At 30.9% G+C, this 19,680-nt stretch overlaps 4 protein-coding genes across 4 annotated transcripts; 3 read left to right on the plus strand and 1 right to left on the minus strand.

Annotated features, from left to right (window-relative positions):
- The first annotated feature begins 873 nt into the window (after window positions 1-873).
- Window positions 874-1,615, plus strand: LOC125813251 (uncharacterized). Its single transcript, XM_049492741.1, has one exon. It carries the CDS (start codon window positions 876-878, stop codon window positions 1,482-1,484), a length of 609 nt encoding a protein of 202 aa, XP_049348698.1. The 5' UTR covers window positions 874-875; the 3' UTR covers window positions 1,485-1,615.
- Window positions 1,616-5,385: 3,770 nt separating this feature from the next.
- On the plus strand, window positions 5,386-6,009 carry LOC125813253 (uncharacterized). Its single transcript, XM_049492743.1, has one exon. The coding sequence runs from the start codon at window positions 5,386-5,388 to the stop codon at window positions 5,992-5,994; it is 609 nt and encodes a 202-aa protein (XP_049348700.1). The 3' UTR covers window positions 5,995-6,009.
- Window positions 6,010-8,706: 2,697 nt separating this feature from the next.
- On the minus strand, window positions 8,707-10,715 carry LOC125813259 (uncharacterized). The gene is made up of 3 exons (XM_049492747.1): window positions 10,368-10,715; window positions 9,161-9,243; window positions 8,707-8,899 (listed from the first exon to the last, which is right to left on the minus strand). Exons 1-3 carry the CDS (start codon window positions 10,600-10,602, stop codon window positions 8,828-8,830), a joined length of 390 nt encoding a protein of 129 aa, XP_049348704.1. The 5' UTR covers window positions 10,603-10,715; the 3' UTR covers window positions 8,707-8,827.
- A 7,277-nt stretch (window positions 10,716-17,992) lies between these two features.
- Window positions 17,993-19,680, plus strand: LOC125813224 (uncharacterized). Its single transcript, XM_049492702.1, is given in 2 exon segments — window positions 17,993-18,706; window positions 18,708-19,680. Coding segments are annotated over 2 exon segments (1,359 nt in total). The 5' UTR covers window positions 17,993-18,094; the 3' UTR covers window positions 19,455-19,680.

Consider the following 19,680-nt stretch of genomic DNA (forward strand, 5'->3'; position numbering starts at 1 on the left):
TCATTAATCCTACTTAGCGATGAATTAGCAATAGATTTTTGCCAGCTACAAACAAAATAGCGACGAAATGTGTAACTAATTGTCTTTTCATCACATTAAAAATAAAACAAATAAATAGTTATATTTTTTTTAAATAGTAATTATTTTAAGGGAAAAGGGTCAAAAATACACTTAACTTATAGGAAATGGCTCAAAAGTGCCTTCCTTCCACTTATTGGATCAAAAATGCCCTCCCATCCACCTATTTGGATCAAAAATGCCCTCCCATCCACCTATTTGGATAAAAAATTCCCTCAAGGTTAAGTTTAAGCCTAAAATTACCCTTCCTTTTAACAAAAGCTATGTGGCATAAATAATATTTTAAAATTAAATATGTGGCATTATTTTTATTTATCAACATGCAATTAACTAAACCCAATTTCATTCACAATCATACCTATTCACCCAAACCCATTTCTTAAAAACCACATTTTTAATTAAAAGAATTTTTAATGCCACATCAGCTTCGATTAAAAGGAAGGGTAAGATTAATGAATGAAAGATAAAAGATCAACCACTTCTATTTACAACATACATTTTTTTTAAAGAAAAAAGATGAAATAAGAAAATAAATTGAAGAGATAAATTAAACTAGGTGCTTATTTAACAATAAATATCACACTCCTTTTAGGATATTTTATACACAGAACTATCTTGTTTGTCTAGGAAAACAAGTTGTTTGAAAATGACTTCTTTATAGGGAGTAGAGAAAATAAGTTTTAAAAGTGATACAGAGCCACAACTTGGAAGTCAAACAGACAATGCATAAGAGTTAGATTTTTCTCATTATTGAACAAGTGAAATTGCAGAGAGAGAGCCGAGAGAATTAGCGTCAAATGGCCGAATCAAACCCAACAGAATCAGCTCTATTAGCTTCAAAAATATGCAATCAGATAAGCTCCGTCTTCTCCACAAAATCCCCAAATCCAGCAGCATTAGACGTGCTGGTGCAAGAAATCGCAGATGCTGCTAACCGCAACGGCCGAGTATTTGTATACGGCGTGGGCCGTGAAGGATTGATGCTAAAAGCCCTATCCATGAGGCTTTTCCATCTCGGTTTATCAGCCCACTGCGTCTTCGACATGAACACTCCTCCAATTGGTCCCTCCGACCTCCTAATATCCTCCGCCGGTCCAGGTGGTTTCTCCACCGTCGATGCGATCTCCGGAGTGGCCAAATCTAATGGCGCTCGTGTACTGTTGCTGACAGCTCAGCCTGATTCGGGATCTTCAATGAAGTATGCGAGTGTTGTTGCTTATATTCCGGCACAGACGATGGCGGATGATAAGGCCGGTGACGGAGAGAAGGAACGGCCGCTGCTTCCGATGGGGAGTGTATACGAAGGAGCGATGTTTGTGCTGTTTGAGATGGTTGTTTTCAAATTGGGTGAAATATTGAAGCAGAGTCCTGAAGATGTGAGAGCACGCCATACCAATTTGGAGTAAGCAGAAGTTAAAACATTTTCATACTGTATTTGGTTCTTCACTAAACTGAGAAGTAAAATCTGCCTGCTTCATGCTTAATCTGTTTCATTAATGAATGAAAGATAAAAGATCAACAACTTCTATTTACAACATACATTTTTTTTAAGAAAAAAGATGAAATAAGAAAATAAACTGAAGGGATAAATTAAACTAGGTGCTTATTTAACAATAAATATCACACTCCTTTAGGATATTTTATACACAGAACTATCTTTTTTTAATCGAGAGGAATACTAGGGTGACCATCAGCATCCTTATCTCCTCTTCCATGCTTATATTGTGGGACCACCTGTAACCATATAATATATAGATATAATTAATATCTACTACTCCCTCCGTCCCATTTTATATGATGTACTTTGATTTGGCACAAACTTTAAGAAAAATGGAAAGACTTTACAATGTTCCGAAAATATCCTTATTAATAAGTCTAATTTGTTAAATAAAAAAAAATACTATATCTGACTTTGAATAGAAAAGGTTATGACTTTTCCCTCTCTCATAAGTTAATGTCACATCAGTCATTAATATAAATCCAAAAGAGTCCAATTCAAGAAGGGTAAAATAGGGATAATGTCATTAAATATTTACCAAATAAGGAAATGTGTCATTCTTTTTGGGACTGACCAAAAAGGAAAGTGAGTCATATAAATTGGGACAGAGGGAGTACTATTTAATTAACGACTTATCCTAATAGTGCATCTATAGTGGAATTTAATAATATTCATTGGTGGATATATAAGCTGTCATATGGAACTAGATCAAAGTACGTGGCAATTTATTTTTATTTTAATAAAAGACACTCATTAGGACATATTTATTGAATGTTTTCAAACATGTGGGGAAGGTTTATAATATGAATATAAAAAAATAAATAAAACGAACCTGATCTTGTGAGGAAATGCTGGATGACATTCTTCTAGTTTTTTTCTCAACATCTATTCTGCTTCCGCTACTCATCTTGATATCTTTAATATATAGTTTTTGCAACATTTATACAAAAAAATTAGTTCAAAAGGAACACTTTTTCTTTTTTATATATGTATTTCAGCTACACATGTAACACACGTATTCAAACATAATGTATTATATCTATGTATGTACGATTTGCGAAAGGAAAAAATATCACACATATATTAGTGCCATAAATGAATTTAGGGTGATGAGTACATTATTTTCGACTTGAATTATATATATATATATATATAGGTGTGTGTGTGACTATGACCTAACAGAAAAATTATAAAATTTTGACCAAAGGTATTGCTGCTTTCTTTTTCAAGTCATTTTAATTAAACTTATTTTAAGTTATTTTTAACTTTATCAAACGTTCAAAAAGCTAAAAGTAACTCAAAAATAAATTTGACTAACTTTTTAAGTAAAAAATTATATTATTGTTTTTCTCCTTCGTCAGTGGTCGAAATAATAACAGAACTGTAATATATTGTTTTTTTTTTCCTCCCGGACAGAACAAAAGACAAGGAAAAAGATTGAAGAAAAAGATTACTGCTACGTACCCTATGACAACCAAAAAAAATATCTTCTTAGTAAATAGTACTCTTTATGTTTTAACTTGTTTTGTTTATGGTTTTGATTTGATATGTAGTTTAAAAAAATAAATAGAATTTTAAATTTTTTAGTCTTAAATTAAAGATAAATATGTGAAATGTACTAAAATGTCCTTAAATTTTAAGGTCTTAAACATATCACTAAAAAGTTAAAATTAAGAAATTGGGTAATGCTAAAAAGTAAAAAATCATTCTTCTTTCTAAACAGACTAAAATGAGAAGTAAAACGAAAAATCAGAAACGGATGGATTAATGGAGTACTATTTTAGTGACAGTCTTAAAAATGTAACTAAAATGAAAAGTACTATTCCCTCCGTTCCATTTTATGTGGCAATATTTGACCGGGCACGGAGTTTAAAAAATAAATGAAGACTTTGAAATGTTTACCAAATTGTCCTTTTTTAAAGTAGACTCACTTTTCTCTCTCCTCATAAATGTATTAGAATATTATTTTAAGATTAAGTGGGACCAACAAGGGTAAAAGAGGAATTGTATCTTTAAATACTTACTCCCTCCGTCCCTATTTACTTGTCCATATTTCCTTTTTTGGTTGTCCCTATTTAGTTGTCCATTTTGACAAATCAAGAAAGGACAACAAATTTTTTCCTATTATACCCTTATTTACACTTCTTGAAAATTGTAAAAGTGTATGGTGTTTCCCTCCAATTTATTTCACTTGAATTCAAATAAGTGGTTGTAATTTTGAAGTGAAAAGTTGTCATAAGGGTAAAATTGTAACTTCACTGTGCTAATCATTGTTGTCTTAATCTGTGTGTCATTTCTAAAGTGGACAACTAAAAAGGGACGGAGGGAGTACCATATAAGGAAATGTGACATACTTTTTGGGACTGACCAAAAAGGAAATGGTGTCACATAAAATGAGACAGAGGGAGTAGTATTATGGGAAAATTGTATATAATAGCAAACTATTAATTCAAATTAAATGCTATAAATATAGTTTGATTTAATTGTATCTCATAGCAAACTGTTGCTATTTCACCTTTCTCCTAGTGAATCTCGCTCGCTACTCTCGTTCTCTCCCTCGCCTTTCTCGTTTTTTATACAAACGCAAGTGTATAAAGTGCGTTTGTATTTGTATAAAGCGAGAGAAAATTGTATATATACATATATTTTTGTTCCTCTCTCTTCCCTCTCCCAGATCTCGCTCGCCACTCTCCCAGATCTCGCTCTCTTACTCGCCTCTCTCACTTTATACAAAAAACGCAAATTGTATAAAATGTGTTTGTGTTTGTATAAAGTGAGAGAAAATTGTATATATACATATATTTTCGTTCCCCTCTCTCCCCTCTCCCACATCTCGCTCTCTCACTCGCCTCTCTCACTTCATACAAAAACGCAAATTATAAAATGCGTGAAAATTGTATATATACATATATTTTCGTTCCCCTCTCCCAGATCTCGCTCGCTCACTCGCCTCTCTCACTTTATATAATTGATATTTTTGTATATGTATACCAAAACAGATTATACAACTGCTTTCTTTTGTATATGTATAGCGAAATATACATATTTATGTTTGCTATGGAGCGCAATTATGCAAACTTTGCTATAACATACAAATATGAATTTTGTGTTTGCTATATGTGAAAGTTGCTCTAGTACTCCCTCTATCACAATTTATATGACTCACTTTCATTTTTAGTCAATCCCAAAAAGAATGACACATTTCTATATTTAGTAACAATTTAACTATAAAATGTCTATTTTACCCTTAATGAAATGATTTACAGCCACACAAATTTCTATCATTCATTTTGGACCACAAGTTTTAAAAGTCTTCCTTTTTTTCTTAAACTCCGTGCCGAGTCAAACTACATCACATAAAATGGGACCGAGGGAGTATTATTTATCAACCTTAAGGATGATAAATAATATTCACTGGATATAGTAGCAGTAGATTTTTCCTGAGAATTTCTTTGTGTTAACTCACATGTTTATTACATAAAATTCTAGAATAATTAGTATTTTTATCTCTCCTTTAAAATAATCCAAAGATCAAACTAAGGTTTCGTGTGATTTGGAGGAAAATATTTCTGAAAAATGTTCTATATGTTTTATAATGGTTGGTCAAAATATTTAAAAATTTCTTTGTCTAGGAAAACAAGTTGTTTGAAAATGACTTCTTTATAGGAAGTAGAGAAAATAAGTTTTAAAAGTGATACAGAGACGTTAGCCACAACTTGGAAGTCAAACAGACAATGCGTAAGAGTTAGATTTTTCTCATTATTGAACAAGTGAAATTGCAGAGAGAGAGCCGAGAGAATTAGCGTCAAATGGTCGAATCGAACCCAACAGAATTAGCTCTATTAGCTTCAAAAATATGCAATCAGATAAGCTCCGTCTTCTCCACAAAATCCCCAAATCCAGCAGCATTAGACGTGCTGGTGCAAGAAATCGCAGATGATGCTAACCGCAACGGCCGAGTATTCGTATACGGCGTGGGCCGTGAAGGATTGATGCTGAAAGCCCTATCCATGAGGCTTTTCCATCTCGGTTTATCAGCCCATTGCATCTTCGACATGAACACTCCTTCAATTGGTCCCTCCGACCTCCTAATATTCTCCGTCGGTCCAGGTGGTTTCTCCACCGTCGATGCGATCTCCGGAGTGGCCAAATCTAACGGCGCTCGTGTACTGTTGCTAACAGCTCAGCCTGATTCGGGATCTTCAATGAAGTACGTGAGTGTTGTTGCTTATATTTCGGCACAGACGATGGCGGATGATAAGGCCGGTGACGGAGAGAAGGAACGACTGCTGCTTCCGATGGGGAGTGTATACGAAGGAGCGATGTTTGTGCTGTTTGAGATGGTTGTTTTCAAATTGGGTGAAATTTTGAAGCAGAGTCCTGAAGATGTGAGAGCACGCCATATCAATTTGGAGTAAGCAGAAGTTAAAACATTTTCGTACTGTATTTGGTTCTTCACTAAACTGAGAAGTAAAATCTACCTGCTTCATGCTTAATCTGTTTCATTATATTTATTGAATTTACTACTTTTGACACAGCATAAATTTATGAACTCTTAAAAATTTGGATCCATAGAACTAAAATCTTATTTTAAAACTTTACTGTATAATATTTTAAAAATCAAATACTGAAATTACGATATCAAAACTTTCAAATACCATATCATGTCCACCCCTAGTCCCATAGGCAAAAGCTAAAACTTAACAGCAGAATTTCTAATTTTTACCAATAAAACAGATGTTTAGAATATTTCAAAGACAATGAATCTGTACAATTGATCACAAGTTCTCTTTTATAAGCAAACGTCATAACTTATGCATGATAGGCATCATAAATTCTTCTCAATAAAAAAATTTCAACTTAAAATCATTCTCTAAAGATTTATTAGTATAATATATGGATTTAAGTTATATATATTAACAATAAATAATTTTTTTATAGATTAATTCATTATTGCAAGTTTTTACTTAGTTTATCAAGTTACCATGTTAAATTTGTCAAGTGTAAGTCAACTTGAATTGATGATGTAAAAACTTTATACACTATAAATTCACAATACTTATAGCCATTAATTCAGCAACATAACTGGAAATACATAAGACGTACATAATTTCTTAATTTTATATTTCCTTTTAATATTTTAATTTCATTTCTTAAGCAAGATTAGACATTACACATAAGTTGATATTAGTGTGATAATTGATAAAGAAAGTCAAGAAGGAGAAAACAAAAGGAAATGGCAAGTTATGGAAACTCTTGCATATGAGATGTCGTGGTTAATCACTAATCAAACATCCGTAATTAAATTTCAAATAATTAAGCATGATACTTCTCATAATCACATTGTAATTAGCCGCTTATTACGTTAGCCGTGTATGTACCTACCTACGACTTATTCTATACTGAATTATTTTTATTTATTTATAAAAAAAAACATTATTTACTGGTACAAAGATAAATGTTAGGCATATATATCGCATATAAATATAAATATTTATCATCTAAATATGGTTGGTGATATGTTATTTCACTTTAAATTATAGCTCTTAAATTGAACTATTCAATAGTTCAATTTAATACAAATACTAATCAACAACATATATAACTTTTATAAGTATTTTCAATTAACTGTTAGGTTCTTGGCATAAGTTTCTTTGGGATCTTACGATATCGATCGGCTACATAGTTACATTTATGCCATGTATTGTGAATATAAAACAGAGTGACAATTGATACGGGAGTAAAGAACTGTGGGAATCAGACGACCCACATTTGCGAGTAGTGATGTACATGCACCCGTTAATTTCGGAAAAAAATCATACGTATATATGTATATCTATCTTGAGAAACTGATAAAAAATATATATATGATATAATTAGCAGTGCACCCAAGAGAAGCATATGTGTGCCCTTGTGTTGTTGGTACAAGTTAGAGTAATTAATCACCCTTCAGACCAGGGTGCAAATCCCCAGCTAAAGTCCATTTCCACTGTTTTTATCAAATCATGGGTTCGCCTCTGGTGGAAATAGGATAAGATTGAATTCAGACTCCGTTGTGACACCTTCCCATAAATTACTACTCTTGCATACGCTCATACTCCAAAAATCATTTTACTATTAATATATAGTTTTTTCATGATCATTCATTTGACTTTAATAAGCGTCATTTGAATTGAGAATCTATCGAAAATAATTTATTTATACACATCAATCATCACCATTTTCCCCAAATTTCATATATAAAATTATATTGTATATGTTATCGTTATCGTATTCATTTGATTTTAATATATTGTTATCCAAAATCTCAAAAAATGGAAGTAGAAAGGTAAAAGCTAAGTAAAGCGATCGCATCACATGTGGTGTTGTTTAACCCTAAAAATATCTACATGAGAATTTTAGGCAGCAGGCCGCAGCCCTATTATTCTATAATGCGCGCGCACTCACGTCATAATTATGGGTCAACAAGATTGATGTGCTTAGGCCTTAGTCTACTAAAATACTCCTCCTTACATTTAATAATCACTACATTATTATGTTCGGACAAAATATCTCCAATCACGTAATGAATTTGAATAGATCTTGAGTTTAATTCAATCCCATCCATCTATTTGGATAAAAAATGCCCTCAAGGTTAAGTTTAAGCCTAAAATTACCCTTCCTTTTAACAGAAGCTGATGTGGCATAAATAATTTTTTTAAAATTAAATATGTGACATTATTTTTATCTATCCACATGCAATTAACTAAACCCAATTTCATTTACAATCATACCCATTAATCCAAACCCATTTCTTAAAAACCTCATATTTATTTAAAAGAATTTTTAATGCCACATTAACTTCTGTTAAAAGGAAGGGTAATTTTAGGCTTAAACTTAACCCTAAGGGTAAGTTTTATCCAAATAGATGGATGAGAGGGCATTTTTTATCCAATAGGTGGAAGAAGGGCATTTTTGAGCCATTTCCAATACGTTAAGGACATTTTTGACCCTTTCATATTATTTTAATAGGCACGTTTATTAATTAAAATAAACTTGAGGAGTTCTTCTCTCCCAAAAGAAAGGAAGTAAGATTAATGAATGAAAGATAAAAGATCAACAACTTCTATTTACAACATACTATTTTTTTTAAGAAAAAAGATGAAATAAGAAAATAAACTGAAGGGATAAATTAAACTAGGTGCTCATTTAACAATAAATATCACACCCCTTTTTGACGCAGGATATTTTATACATCAAGCTATTTTTTTATTAATTGAGAGGAATACTAGGGTGGCCATCAGCATCCTTATCTCCTCTTCCATGCTTATATTGTGGGACCACCTGTAACCATATAATATATAGATATAATTAATATCTACTACTATTTAATTAACGACTTATCCTAATAGTGCATCTATAGTGGAATTTAATAATATTCATTGGTGGATATATAAGCTGTCATATGGAACTAGATCAAAGTACGTGGCAATTTATTTTTATTTTTAATAAAAGGCATTCATTAGGACATATCTATTGTATGTTTTCAAATATGCTGGGAAGGTTTATAATATGAATATTAAAAAAAAAAAAAAAAAAACGAACCTGATCTTGTGAGGAAATGCTGGATGACATTCTTCTAGTTTTTTTCTCAACATCTATTCTGCTTCCGCTGCTCATGTTGATATCTTAATATATAGTTTTTGCAACATTTATACAAAAAAATTAGATCAAAGGGAACACTTTTTTTATATATATGTATTTCAGCTACACATGTAACACACGTATTCAAACATAATGTACTATATCTATGTATGTACGATTTGCGAAAGGAAAAAATATAACACATATATTAGGGCCGTAAATGAATTTAGGGTGATGAGTACATTATTTTTTATTTGAATTATATATGTGTGTGTGTGAAGAAAAAGACTACTGCTACGTACCCTGTGACAACCAAAAAAAATATCTTCTTAGTAAATAGTACCCTTTATGTTTTAACTTGTTTGTTTATGGTTTTGATTTGATAAATAGTTTAAGAAAATAAATAAAATTTTAAATTTTATAATCTTAAATTAAAGATAAATATGTGAAATGTACTAAAATATCCTTAAATTTTACGGTCTTAAACATGTCACTAAAAAGTTAGAATTAAGAACTTATCAAAAAAGTAAAAAATTCTTCTTCTTTCTAAACAGACTAAAATGAAAAGTAAGAACGAAAAATCAGAAACGAATGGAGTAATGGAGTACTATTTTATCTGTGTGGTTCAATTTCTGATGATCATTAATTTTAGATCGCACAAATTACAAGTATCCAATTATTATTTTTTTGAACGAAGCAAAAACCCCATCTAATTAATTAGTTTACACTTTTATCTTTTTGGATCTTCTAAAAACACCATAAACACAAATCATGTGTAGACCCATTTCTGGATCTAATCATGAGTTCGGTAGAATTCAGTATTTTAAAATCAAACTATACACATATGTGTGTTAAAATAACTATAACTAGATGGATCTCGTTTAATATACATATCAAAATCAACTCTATCGCGCAATTTATATATTATATATATAATAATATAAACATCTATATTCCAGATCTGTTTCCCTGCAGATTGCAGGACTGGTATATACAATATGTTCCCATTTGTTCTGTGCGCACACATTATTTTTCTTAACATGTATCGCATGCAACAAACAAACTTTTGTTAGCTGGAGGCTAGCTAAATAGCCTCCAGCTAACGAGATATTTCGATATTTTTCCTATAATTAAATAAAATTAGCGACAGATTTTTGTCAGTATATACCTGAAGTAGAAAATCTGCGTCGTCTTTCTTTAGGGGTATCAAGGGTTGAATCTGTACTATCGGGTAAATGGCGGTCCAGCGGAAGAATTCGGGCAGCGTTATTATTCTCCAGCAAGGTTTGAACAAATGAAGCTTCAATGGAATTGAGGAAATGAACATGCCTTTCATTAGTCCAATACAAACTGTTACTTGACGATTCGTATTTTCCTTTAAAATCCTTCTTCTTCGGATCCATATATATGAACTGATCGATCTGTAATTGTTCTCCTTGAGAAGCTCCGACCGGTGCTGGCGCCGGAAATGTGAAATTCCGGCCGGTGTACTGCCGGAAGACCACCAGGTGGTTTTCGCTTTTTTGTTCTTTCTATAAGTTTCGAATGCCAATTAGGATATTTTAGGGCTTTTTATATGATTATCTTTACAATGGTACTGAGGAGTGTGGGGTACTATATATCATTGTCAAACATTTCACCCACTATTACTTATTTCGTCTCGATACAAATTATGCAGAAATTAATAATGTAATTGTATGTCATTACGTATATATTAATAATATTGAAATTATAATACAAACATTATAAGTATGACTACATGTAATGTGGAATTATTTATTATTGATGGTTTAATTTTGGTGTATTAATTTTTTTTCTATTTTAATTTATGGGATGTATTTTGACTAAGGAAGTTTAAGAACAAAAAAATATTTTGAAACTTATAGTAAAAAAAATAAAAAATCTAATCCATATATATTCTTATTTCACATTTTATACACCTTGCAATTTGCTTAGAATATTTTTTATGCGTCTAGTCAAAAGAGTGTATTTGTTCTCTGAATAAGGTACACAAATTGAATATATTAAAGAGAGTTACAGTAGTAAATCTTTTATTATTATTTATAATTTTCTTAACAAATTTTGTAAAGGACAAAGTGGCCGACAAGTAATATGACACGAAAATCTGAAGATTTTTTATTTTTTTTTGTGAAACTTGATATTGCATGAAATTATGCTTTGTTTTATGTGAAAAGGAAAAGATAAATATTAAAATATTAATTCTATATTAGTAATATTAAATTTTATGTAAGTTTATTCTTTATATCAAGTAAGTATATACGTGTGTATTATATGATATAATACACGTCAAACTTCACGTAGGATGCAAATTTAAAATATCTTTTCTTTCTTAGCTTCTTCCTTTTGAAAGTGTGTATGAATATTGCATTGATGAGATATAGAAAAGGTAGAGAGTGCTTAAATATTTGTAGCAAAATTGGAATATTGCATGAGAAGAATTGGTTACATGTTGCAATCCATCCCTTGTAGACGTACTTAGTATCTTTTTTTGTACCAAATTAATTACAATCTGTTGCTTGCTCACGTCAATATAAGAAGTTTTATGATTTTTTTGACATAATATATAAATATGTTATTTAACTTGATTTCAAATGATAGTTATATATGTCCTTTAATTTTGGTTGTGTATAAGTAAATACTTAAATTCGTATAAAATAAAATAGGTATACATGTGTGTCCTACGTGACATAATACACGTCGGACGTCAGGTAGGATGTAAATTTCCACGTATGACATCACGTAGGAAGCGTGTGTCTACTTGCTCAATTTTATACAAGTTTAAATACATATATGTGCACAATTAAAATTGAAGGTTTTAGATGCGAACTGAAGTAAAGTTAAATGATATTTATCCAATTTATTCCCCTTTTTTTTCTCCTTTTGATACAACTCATCTATTTCTCAACAATACTCTTTCTGTTTTAAAATAAATGAATTTCTGACATTTTTCTATGATAAAAATGAATGAATATTTTAAATCCAAAATGTATTAATTATTTTTGTAAACTACCCTTCTCTATGATGAATTTTGTGAGAGCAAGTTAATTATCAATTTTACCAAAATTTTAATTTATATATATCAAGATACTTATTTGTAATAATCTAATAAATGACTTAATTGTGTAAATATATTTTATACTCTTTTAATAACATGCATAATGGACCTAATACTTGCTTATAAATTATTTTTTGAACAAGGAAGCTTTCGTTGGGGCAAAAAATGTACATTCCTCACCAAAATATCTACTAACTCATACTTTTGACCTTTTCTTTATTCCAAGTCAAAGAAGAATACAAAGTATGTTAGATTTTTTTTTTCTTCACATTCCTCTTGAGTTAAAGTCATTGTTTGGCCCAAAAATTAGGATACCGTTTCTTTTAAATGACAAAAGAACCCGCATTCGTTATTTTTTGGGTGTCGTATAGTTCGTAATAACTCATATATAATGATATTAGACAAGTTTCGTGTGACGAGTTCAACCGGATAAATATGCAAAAGAATAATGAACTTGAGATTCCTTATTTGAAAAGATCCCGTACTCAACCAACTTAACCATCGTTTGCGGATTAATTAAAGTAGGATAAAGTTACTAGTAGTTATCTCAATTTACAAGTATTTCAGAAACCATGAAGAGCGTGAAAAGCACATTCTATGTAGTGGTGTGCAAGTGTAACAAACCATTACACAATGAAATCAAAATATCTTTCGTTCTTTTTCTTACTTGATGTTCAATACTTGTATTGAAACTCGACTGTATTCAAATTGTATCTAATTGCAAGCCCAGTTTGGGGACATTGCTCTCAACGTAAAAAAATTTTCATACCCTATATTTAAACTCGAAATCTCTAATTAAAGATAACGCATAAAATCTCAACTATCCGACCACAATCTATATCGATGAACTAAAAATATCTATAGAATAAGATATAGTAGATATTTAATTTGTTAAAGAGGGGTATCATGAAAGAATCCCTTACCGAATCGTCAAAAGGGCAGAAAAGAAAAAAATGTACACCTTTTATTATGTTGGCGATGACGATATATCGATCGAAGGTGGGGGATATTGTTATCCACTCCTACTTCTTTGATTTTTTTTGTTTGTCATTATCAACAACATGATGGCAAATTTAAAATTATAATTTTTTATAATAGCTTCAAGTTAATATAATAATTGACTCTAAAGTTGAAATTTTTTTATAAAGTAAAAAAAACTTTAAATTTTATATATGTATATAACGCTCGAAAAAATTACTGAATCACATGAATTCATAACTTTAAACTGGATCGCATGTGTCCAAAACACATAAGAAAAAATGTTTTGTTCTTTTTTTTTCTTTTTTTTTGGGGAGGGGGGGAGAAGAAAGGTTATACTTATAAGAATATTGTTGGAAAAAACAGGCTCACATTATTTAATTAAGATTTTTCATATAATATTTTAAGTATTTTGAGTTATATGTAGTTCATAAATGTTAGCCAAATTATAATGTAAATGTGTAGTCAATAAATATTAGGGACGGTTTATAGATCATCAAGTTTTCACTATTAAGTTAATGGTAAATAATTTAAATGAGAATACATACTATTTTATTCAAAACATGTCATAGCATAGTTCACTTAACTATTATTTATGATTTCTAAACTCCAGATGATCAAGAAATAACCGTTGTTGTTTAACTAAGTCTTGATCATTAACATAAATTCATTTTTCATTTTACTTGTGAAAAAATAATAATCTATAAATCGTCCTTAGTGAGTGATCGACTTAGGTATGATTCAAAAAGTATAACTTGCCAAATCATGATAATATTAATAATAGTATTTTTTTAATTCTTTTTTTTTTTTTGCTTTAGAAGGATAAATAATTAGATCAATTTAGATCACTATTTTTTCATGAAAGATTCAACTAATGTATATAGCTTAGTTGATATTTTTAAGAATACATGCAATGACTTAAATTACATTTAGTCGTTGATTTATGATATATATGTAGTTGTCATTGTGATGATTTAAGATGTACTCCCCGTTCGATAGTAGTTGATCAGTTTTCATTTTTTACGGTGCTTAAGAAATTATAAATAAGAAAATAATTTTATTAATTCACCCCTTAAAAAACTTTTTGGGAATTTTACAAACAAATGTGAACACTTTAAAAAAGAATTAAATGAAAAGATAATATAGAAAAAAAAATTAATGTTATTTTTTTAATATAATAGTAAAGTGGACAACTAATACGAGACAACTACTTTTAATATTATGATCAATTAATATGAAACGAAGAAAGTTAAAGCACTCATGGATATTTTCAAGTTAGTTGTTTTTTTCCTTTTCCATTTACACACTGCTGCTCGATCGATCAATACTTTCTTACTATAAGTTACTTAAAATATAAGACTATCCTTAGAAAATTATTATTTTTGAGATAGAAATAAAATTTGAATATATTTTATTTTTTTCAGATTCACTTATTTCACTAGGTATATTACTATATAAAAAAAATTAAAAGCTCAATATCAGTGTGCAAAAAGAACGATAAATAAAAAAAGTCAAAATTACAATTTAATTGTGACAACTCACAATTCAACTTTCGAACTATTATTTCGTTCGGGAGTAACAAGGCAATTGTATTTGCAGTCTATTTTCCTTTTTTCCTGGAAATAGGAACAAGTTTTAAAATGACTGGACTATATTAGAGTTTAGTGTCAATAATTATCTTTTTAGAGCTACTATTATTATTATTATCTTATTAAAATAGGTTCACAAACTAGCTAATCAGATCCAAGCTCCTCCCATAAGCCAAGATGAATAAATTTGGTGCTGAATAAGTTATTCATTTTGGCTTAAAGGTTGCTTGCATTAATTATACATAGAATGAAAAAGTGTACCAAATAAGGAACTACTAATATAAAGAGTTGATACATGCATTATTTTTACTAATACACTCTACCAAACGATCCCTTAATAATTCTTAATCGATTAGTTAGGCTAAATTATCAACAAGAAAAAAATGGAGTATCTCTCTCTTAACTATTAACATGACCCAAAAGACGAAGGAAAAATTATCTAACTTGAAAAACTTAATTCCTCTAATTATCCTTTATGATGATAATTTTAAAATATTACAGGATGATATTAATAAGGGAACGCGTATAAGCAAACATATAATAGTTAATTACTTAATATAGTTATAGTTTGCCTTAATTACAATTCGCAGCCTATTTTTAGCTATAATTAAGCGGCTCAGCTTTTTAGTTTTGTATAATTCGCATGTTTGTATAATTCGAAATTTGTATAATATAATTTGTATAACTTTTGTATAATTCGTAATTTGTATAACTGTTTACACTTCTAATGTTTGTAATTGTATAAATTCGTTATTTCGAGTTTATACAAAGATAACTAAATTATACAAATGTACCCGCGAATTATACAAACATGAGAATTTATACAACTCTGCGAATTATTCAAACGAGATAGCTTAAATTGTAGTTACAGCCCATAAATATGTAAACTATAGTTATGGAGCATAATTAAGTTTATTATAGTGGTTATTTGTGAAAGCTCCTCTTTTAATCTGGAAAATATAGGGGAATTTTCACATATAGTCACTCAAAAATAACTTAATTATGTTATATAGTTATAATTTGCTAATTACGATTCATAACTACATGTTAGAGGGAGGAAAGAGGCGAGTGAGATTGGGTGAGGGAGGAAAGAGGCGAGCGAGAGTGGGCAGAGAGTGGAGAAAAGCAAATTGTATATGTATATCTATCAAATAATTGTATATATGTAACTAGTATACACATGTATTTGTATATCTGGTGAGCGAGATTGGGAGAGGGAGGAGAGAGGCGAGCGAGATTGGAAGAGGGAGGAGAGAAGCGAGTGAGAGAGAGTAGAGAGTGGAGAGAGACGAACCATATATGTATATCTGTCAGATAATTGTATATATGTAACTGATATACATATGTAGTTGTATATATGGCGAGCAAGATTGGGAGAGGGAGGAGAAAGGTGAGTGAGATTAGGAGAGATAGGAGAGAGGCTAGAGAGAGAGAGCAAAGAGTGGAGAGAGGCTAATTGTATTTGTATATCTGTCAATCTGTCATATAATTGTGTGTGTGTGTGTATATATATATATATATATAGTAAAGTCTCACTTAATTAATATTCGGTCAATTAATGAACTCTCTAAGATAATATTTTCCTCCGGTCCCGACTTGGGCCAATGGAAAAAATCACTTATTTCGATGAGATAATAAGATAATATATTTTCAGAAGATCCATATATAAATATATGGTCTCTTTAATATTATAAATTAATAATTCTTTAAAAGTACAAAATGTATCGAAGAAAATTTAGTGAAATATGATTCTACTTTGTTCTAATTTTTGTTATAATTTAAATTTAGTTGAATTCATCTTTAACTTTTCTTATTGCATCCAAAAGTTTCAGTGCTGTCTTTTTGAACTACACCATAAAATTGTGAAGAGTTCTAAATGCAATAAGTGCTTTCTAATGCGTAATTAGTTCCAAAGGTATTGTATCATCTTTAACTTTATCATCGACATTACTTTTTTCAATGGTATCCACAGTTTCTTCTAAGCTCTAGACCTCTGAACATGTATCATTTTCACCCATCTAATAAGTTATTAACGTTCATTTTATTGCGGTAACCGAGATCACTAATCACGATGTCAAGTTTATGAATGACGTTATCACAAGTGAGTTCATATAAATTCTTTGAGATTTCATCCCCGAATGAATTTTGCGGTGTCGAAACACTATTTAAATTAATATATATTAATTTATCGATTAATTAATACCTCTACAAAATAATAATATTTCATGGTCTCATTTATATTAATTTAGTGAGGTCTTACTGTATATATGTATAAAAGAGGACATGCGACATAATTACAGTTAAAATTAAGAGCGAGATTGGGAGAGGGAGGAGAGAGGCGAGCAAGAGAGGGCAGAGAGTGGGAGAGAGGTGAATTTGTATATGTATATTGGTTAGATAATAATATATATGTAACTGATATGCATATGTATTTGTATATCTGGCGAGCGAGATTGGGATAGAGAGGAGAGAAACGAGTGAGATTGGGAGAGGAAGGAGAGAGGCGAGCGAGAGAGGGCAACAATTTGTATAATTCGCATCTCGTTTGTATAATTCCGAGTACATTTGTATAATTCGCGTGTTTTTGTATAATTGAGTAATATAAAGTCCGAAATTATACAAATATGATAAAACTCGAAATAACGAATTGATACAAACATAAACATATGAACTTTAAACATTTATACAAATTATATTATACAAATTACATTATATAAATTATATTATACAAAATCCGAAAACTACACGTTTATACAAACTTTAAAAAGTTATACACAAAAAGATTGAATGTATATAGTGATGAAACTGAAAAACCAAAGAAAATCATCGTCATATACAAATGAAACCATTGTATACAAATACAAATCAAGCGAAGAATTGTTAGTTGTGAATTATACAAATGTGACAAATTATACAAACATAGTTAATTATATAACCTCGAAATCAGCCCACAAAATTAATGGTTAATATTAGTCGCGAGTGATAATTATAGTAAAATATAACTATGATGACTAATTAATTAATATATTTTTACTTAACTGCATAATTTTTCCAAAAGAAAATCATGGCAATTAAAAGAGAACAAAGAGATTACTAATTAAACACTAAACTATCACTATATTTGGTAATTAGGCACGAAGATCCAAGATCCAAGATCCAAATGACTTTCCTTGTTGACCCGAACTGAATATCTCTGTTCCTTTGAGATCTCCATCAGCTTCCATTTCAAGATCCTTTTGGCAACTCTCAAAAATGCCCAATTCAGCTTCTTTACTCCTAATTTTATCTGGCAATCTCTTTCTCCAAGCTGCTCTTGCTCTCTCCCTCACTCTCCTTCTTCACTTCATCAAGATCCCTGCACTTTTGCTCTCTGGTCTTTTCACTTATGTTCACCCTGATGATGTTGCTCCAAACAATGCATCTTCAAATGGGGTTCGGGCAGCCATTCGAAGGCCAGGTACTAATGATTCTGAGCTCAAACCCAGAAAGAAATCCAAAGAAAGATTTGAGTTTGATGAAAATAAAGCTCAGATCTTTAGGTTAAAGCTTAGTGATGGTCATCTTCAGACAAGGATTTATTTCGAGGATTTTCGTAGTGTTTTTAATTCTATTCTTGTTTCTCTTTCTTGTTTGTTGCTTCATCGATTCTTGCCGAAATCTGAAGAGTCTGGGGTGTTAAAGAGCGGTTCTTTTGTTCCGATTTTATTTGGGTTTTTGGGTGTTGGCAGGATTTTCGTTTTGATTTTTAGGGTTTCGTTTGAAAGATCTGCATCTAAGTTGTCGGAGAAGCATTTGAGTGTTCTTTTGGGTTTTCTTGGGTTTATTGTATCGCTTGGTATTGTACATGGGGCAGTTCCTAAATGGGTTTTTTGATGTTCATTTTGAAGCATTACATGGGTTTGAGAAGTTGTTTATTGCAATTTTCATGGGCTGTGTTTCATGTTTTTTGTATATGCCAGCAGTGAGAATTGCTCATGCCTTTTGGCTTGGAACTGATCAGCTTCGTTGTAATTTGCCTATTGTTTCGTGTGGATGGTTTGCGCGATTGCTTCTTCATGCTAACTATTTGGTCATGGTTTTGACATCAATGCTTTGGGTGAAACCGTTTACTGACCTATTACTTATTGATCAAAATTCAAGAATTGAAAATGTTACCAAGTTGGTTGGAAATGTGGGTATGCAGAAGTTGGAATTCGATAGCTTTAGGCTATGGTGTTTGTTGGTTTCGGGATTATTGCAGATTGTATCGTTGCGATCAAACGTGCAGATGTACTTGAATGAAGCAGTATTGTGTTGGTACCAGAGACTGCATGCTAGCAAAGTTCCTGACTTGGCTTATAGTAGGGCCAAGGTGTTCCTGCACAATCACTTCGTATGCCTTGTGGTTCTGCAATTCTTTTTGCCTGCATCAATGGTACTTATCTTCCTTGGCTTGTCTCAACTTGGTGACGATTTGCTTACAAATTACGAAGGGGTATGTAGCGTATTGCCTTGTTCTCTGCTAGACAAAGAGGTGGCTTTGTTTATGGCCTGGTGGGTTCTCTTTGTTTGGACAATATATACTTCAGTCACTCTTGCTCTATTTAGACAGGGAATCTTGTGTGTATCTTGATCTATTGTTTACTCGACTCACATCAGGAAGCCGAGGTCTCTCTTTTTATGAGCTTTTCCACAAGTGTGTCACAATGTAACTATACAACCCTTCAACTGTTCCTTTTTTTTCCCCTCAAAATATTCCTTCTCCTAAGAGTTTCAATTTTGTGACACTTCTGAAATTTTTATAGAATATTTTGTGATAAATTTCTGAATTTTTTATAGAATACTATTTTGTTTTCTCC

The sequence above is a fragment of the Solanum verrucosum genome, unplaced genomic scaffold (genome assembly GCF_900185275.1).
Source record: "Solanum verrucosum unplaced genomic scaffold, falcon-dt-bn FXZP01000189.1, whole genome shotgun sequence".
Classification (NCBI taxonomy): Eukaryota; Viridiplantae; Streptophyta; class Magnoliopsida; order Solanales; family Solanaceae; genus Solanum; species Solanum verrucosum.

Bases quoted from the DNA above. Each gene is read 5' to 3' on its own strand.
- LOC125813251 (XM_049492741.1), top strand. From the start codon at position 876: ATGGCCGAATCAAACCCAACAGAATCAGCTCTATTAGCTTCAAAAATA.
- LOC125813253 (XM_049492743.1), top strand. From the start codon at position 5,386: ATGGTCGAATCGAACCCAACAGAATTAGCTCTATTAGCTTCAAAAATA.
- LOC125813259 (XM_049492747.1), bottom strand. From the start codon at position 10,602: ATGGATCCGAAGAAGAAGGATTTTAAAGGAAAATACGAATCGTCAAGT. The intron at 9,244-10,367 runs GTATATACTGAC...CTATATATTAAG, and splicing joins ACGCAGATTTTCTACTTCAG to ATATCAACATGAGCAGCGGA. The intron at 8,900-9,160 runs GTTCGTTTTTTT...ATATGGTTACAG, and splicing joins GCATTTCCTCACAAGATCAG to GTGGTCCCACAATATAAGCA.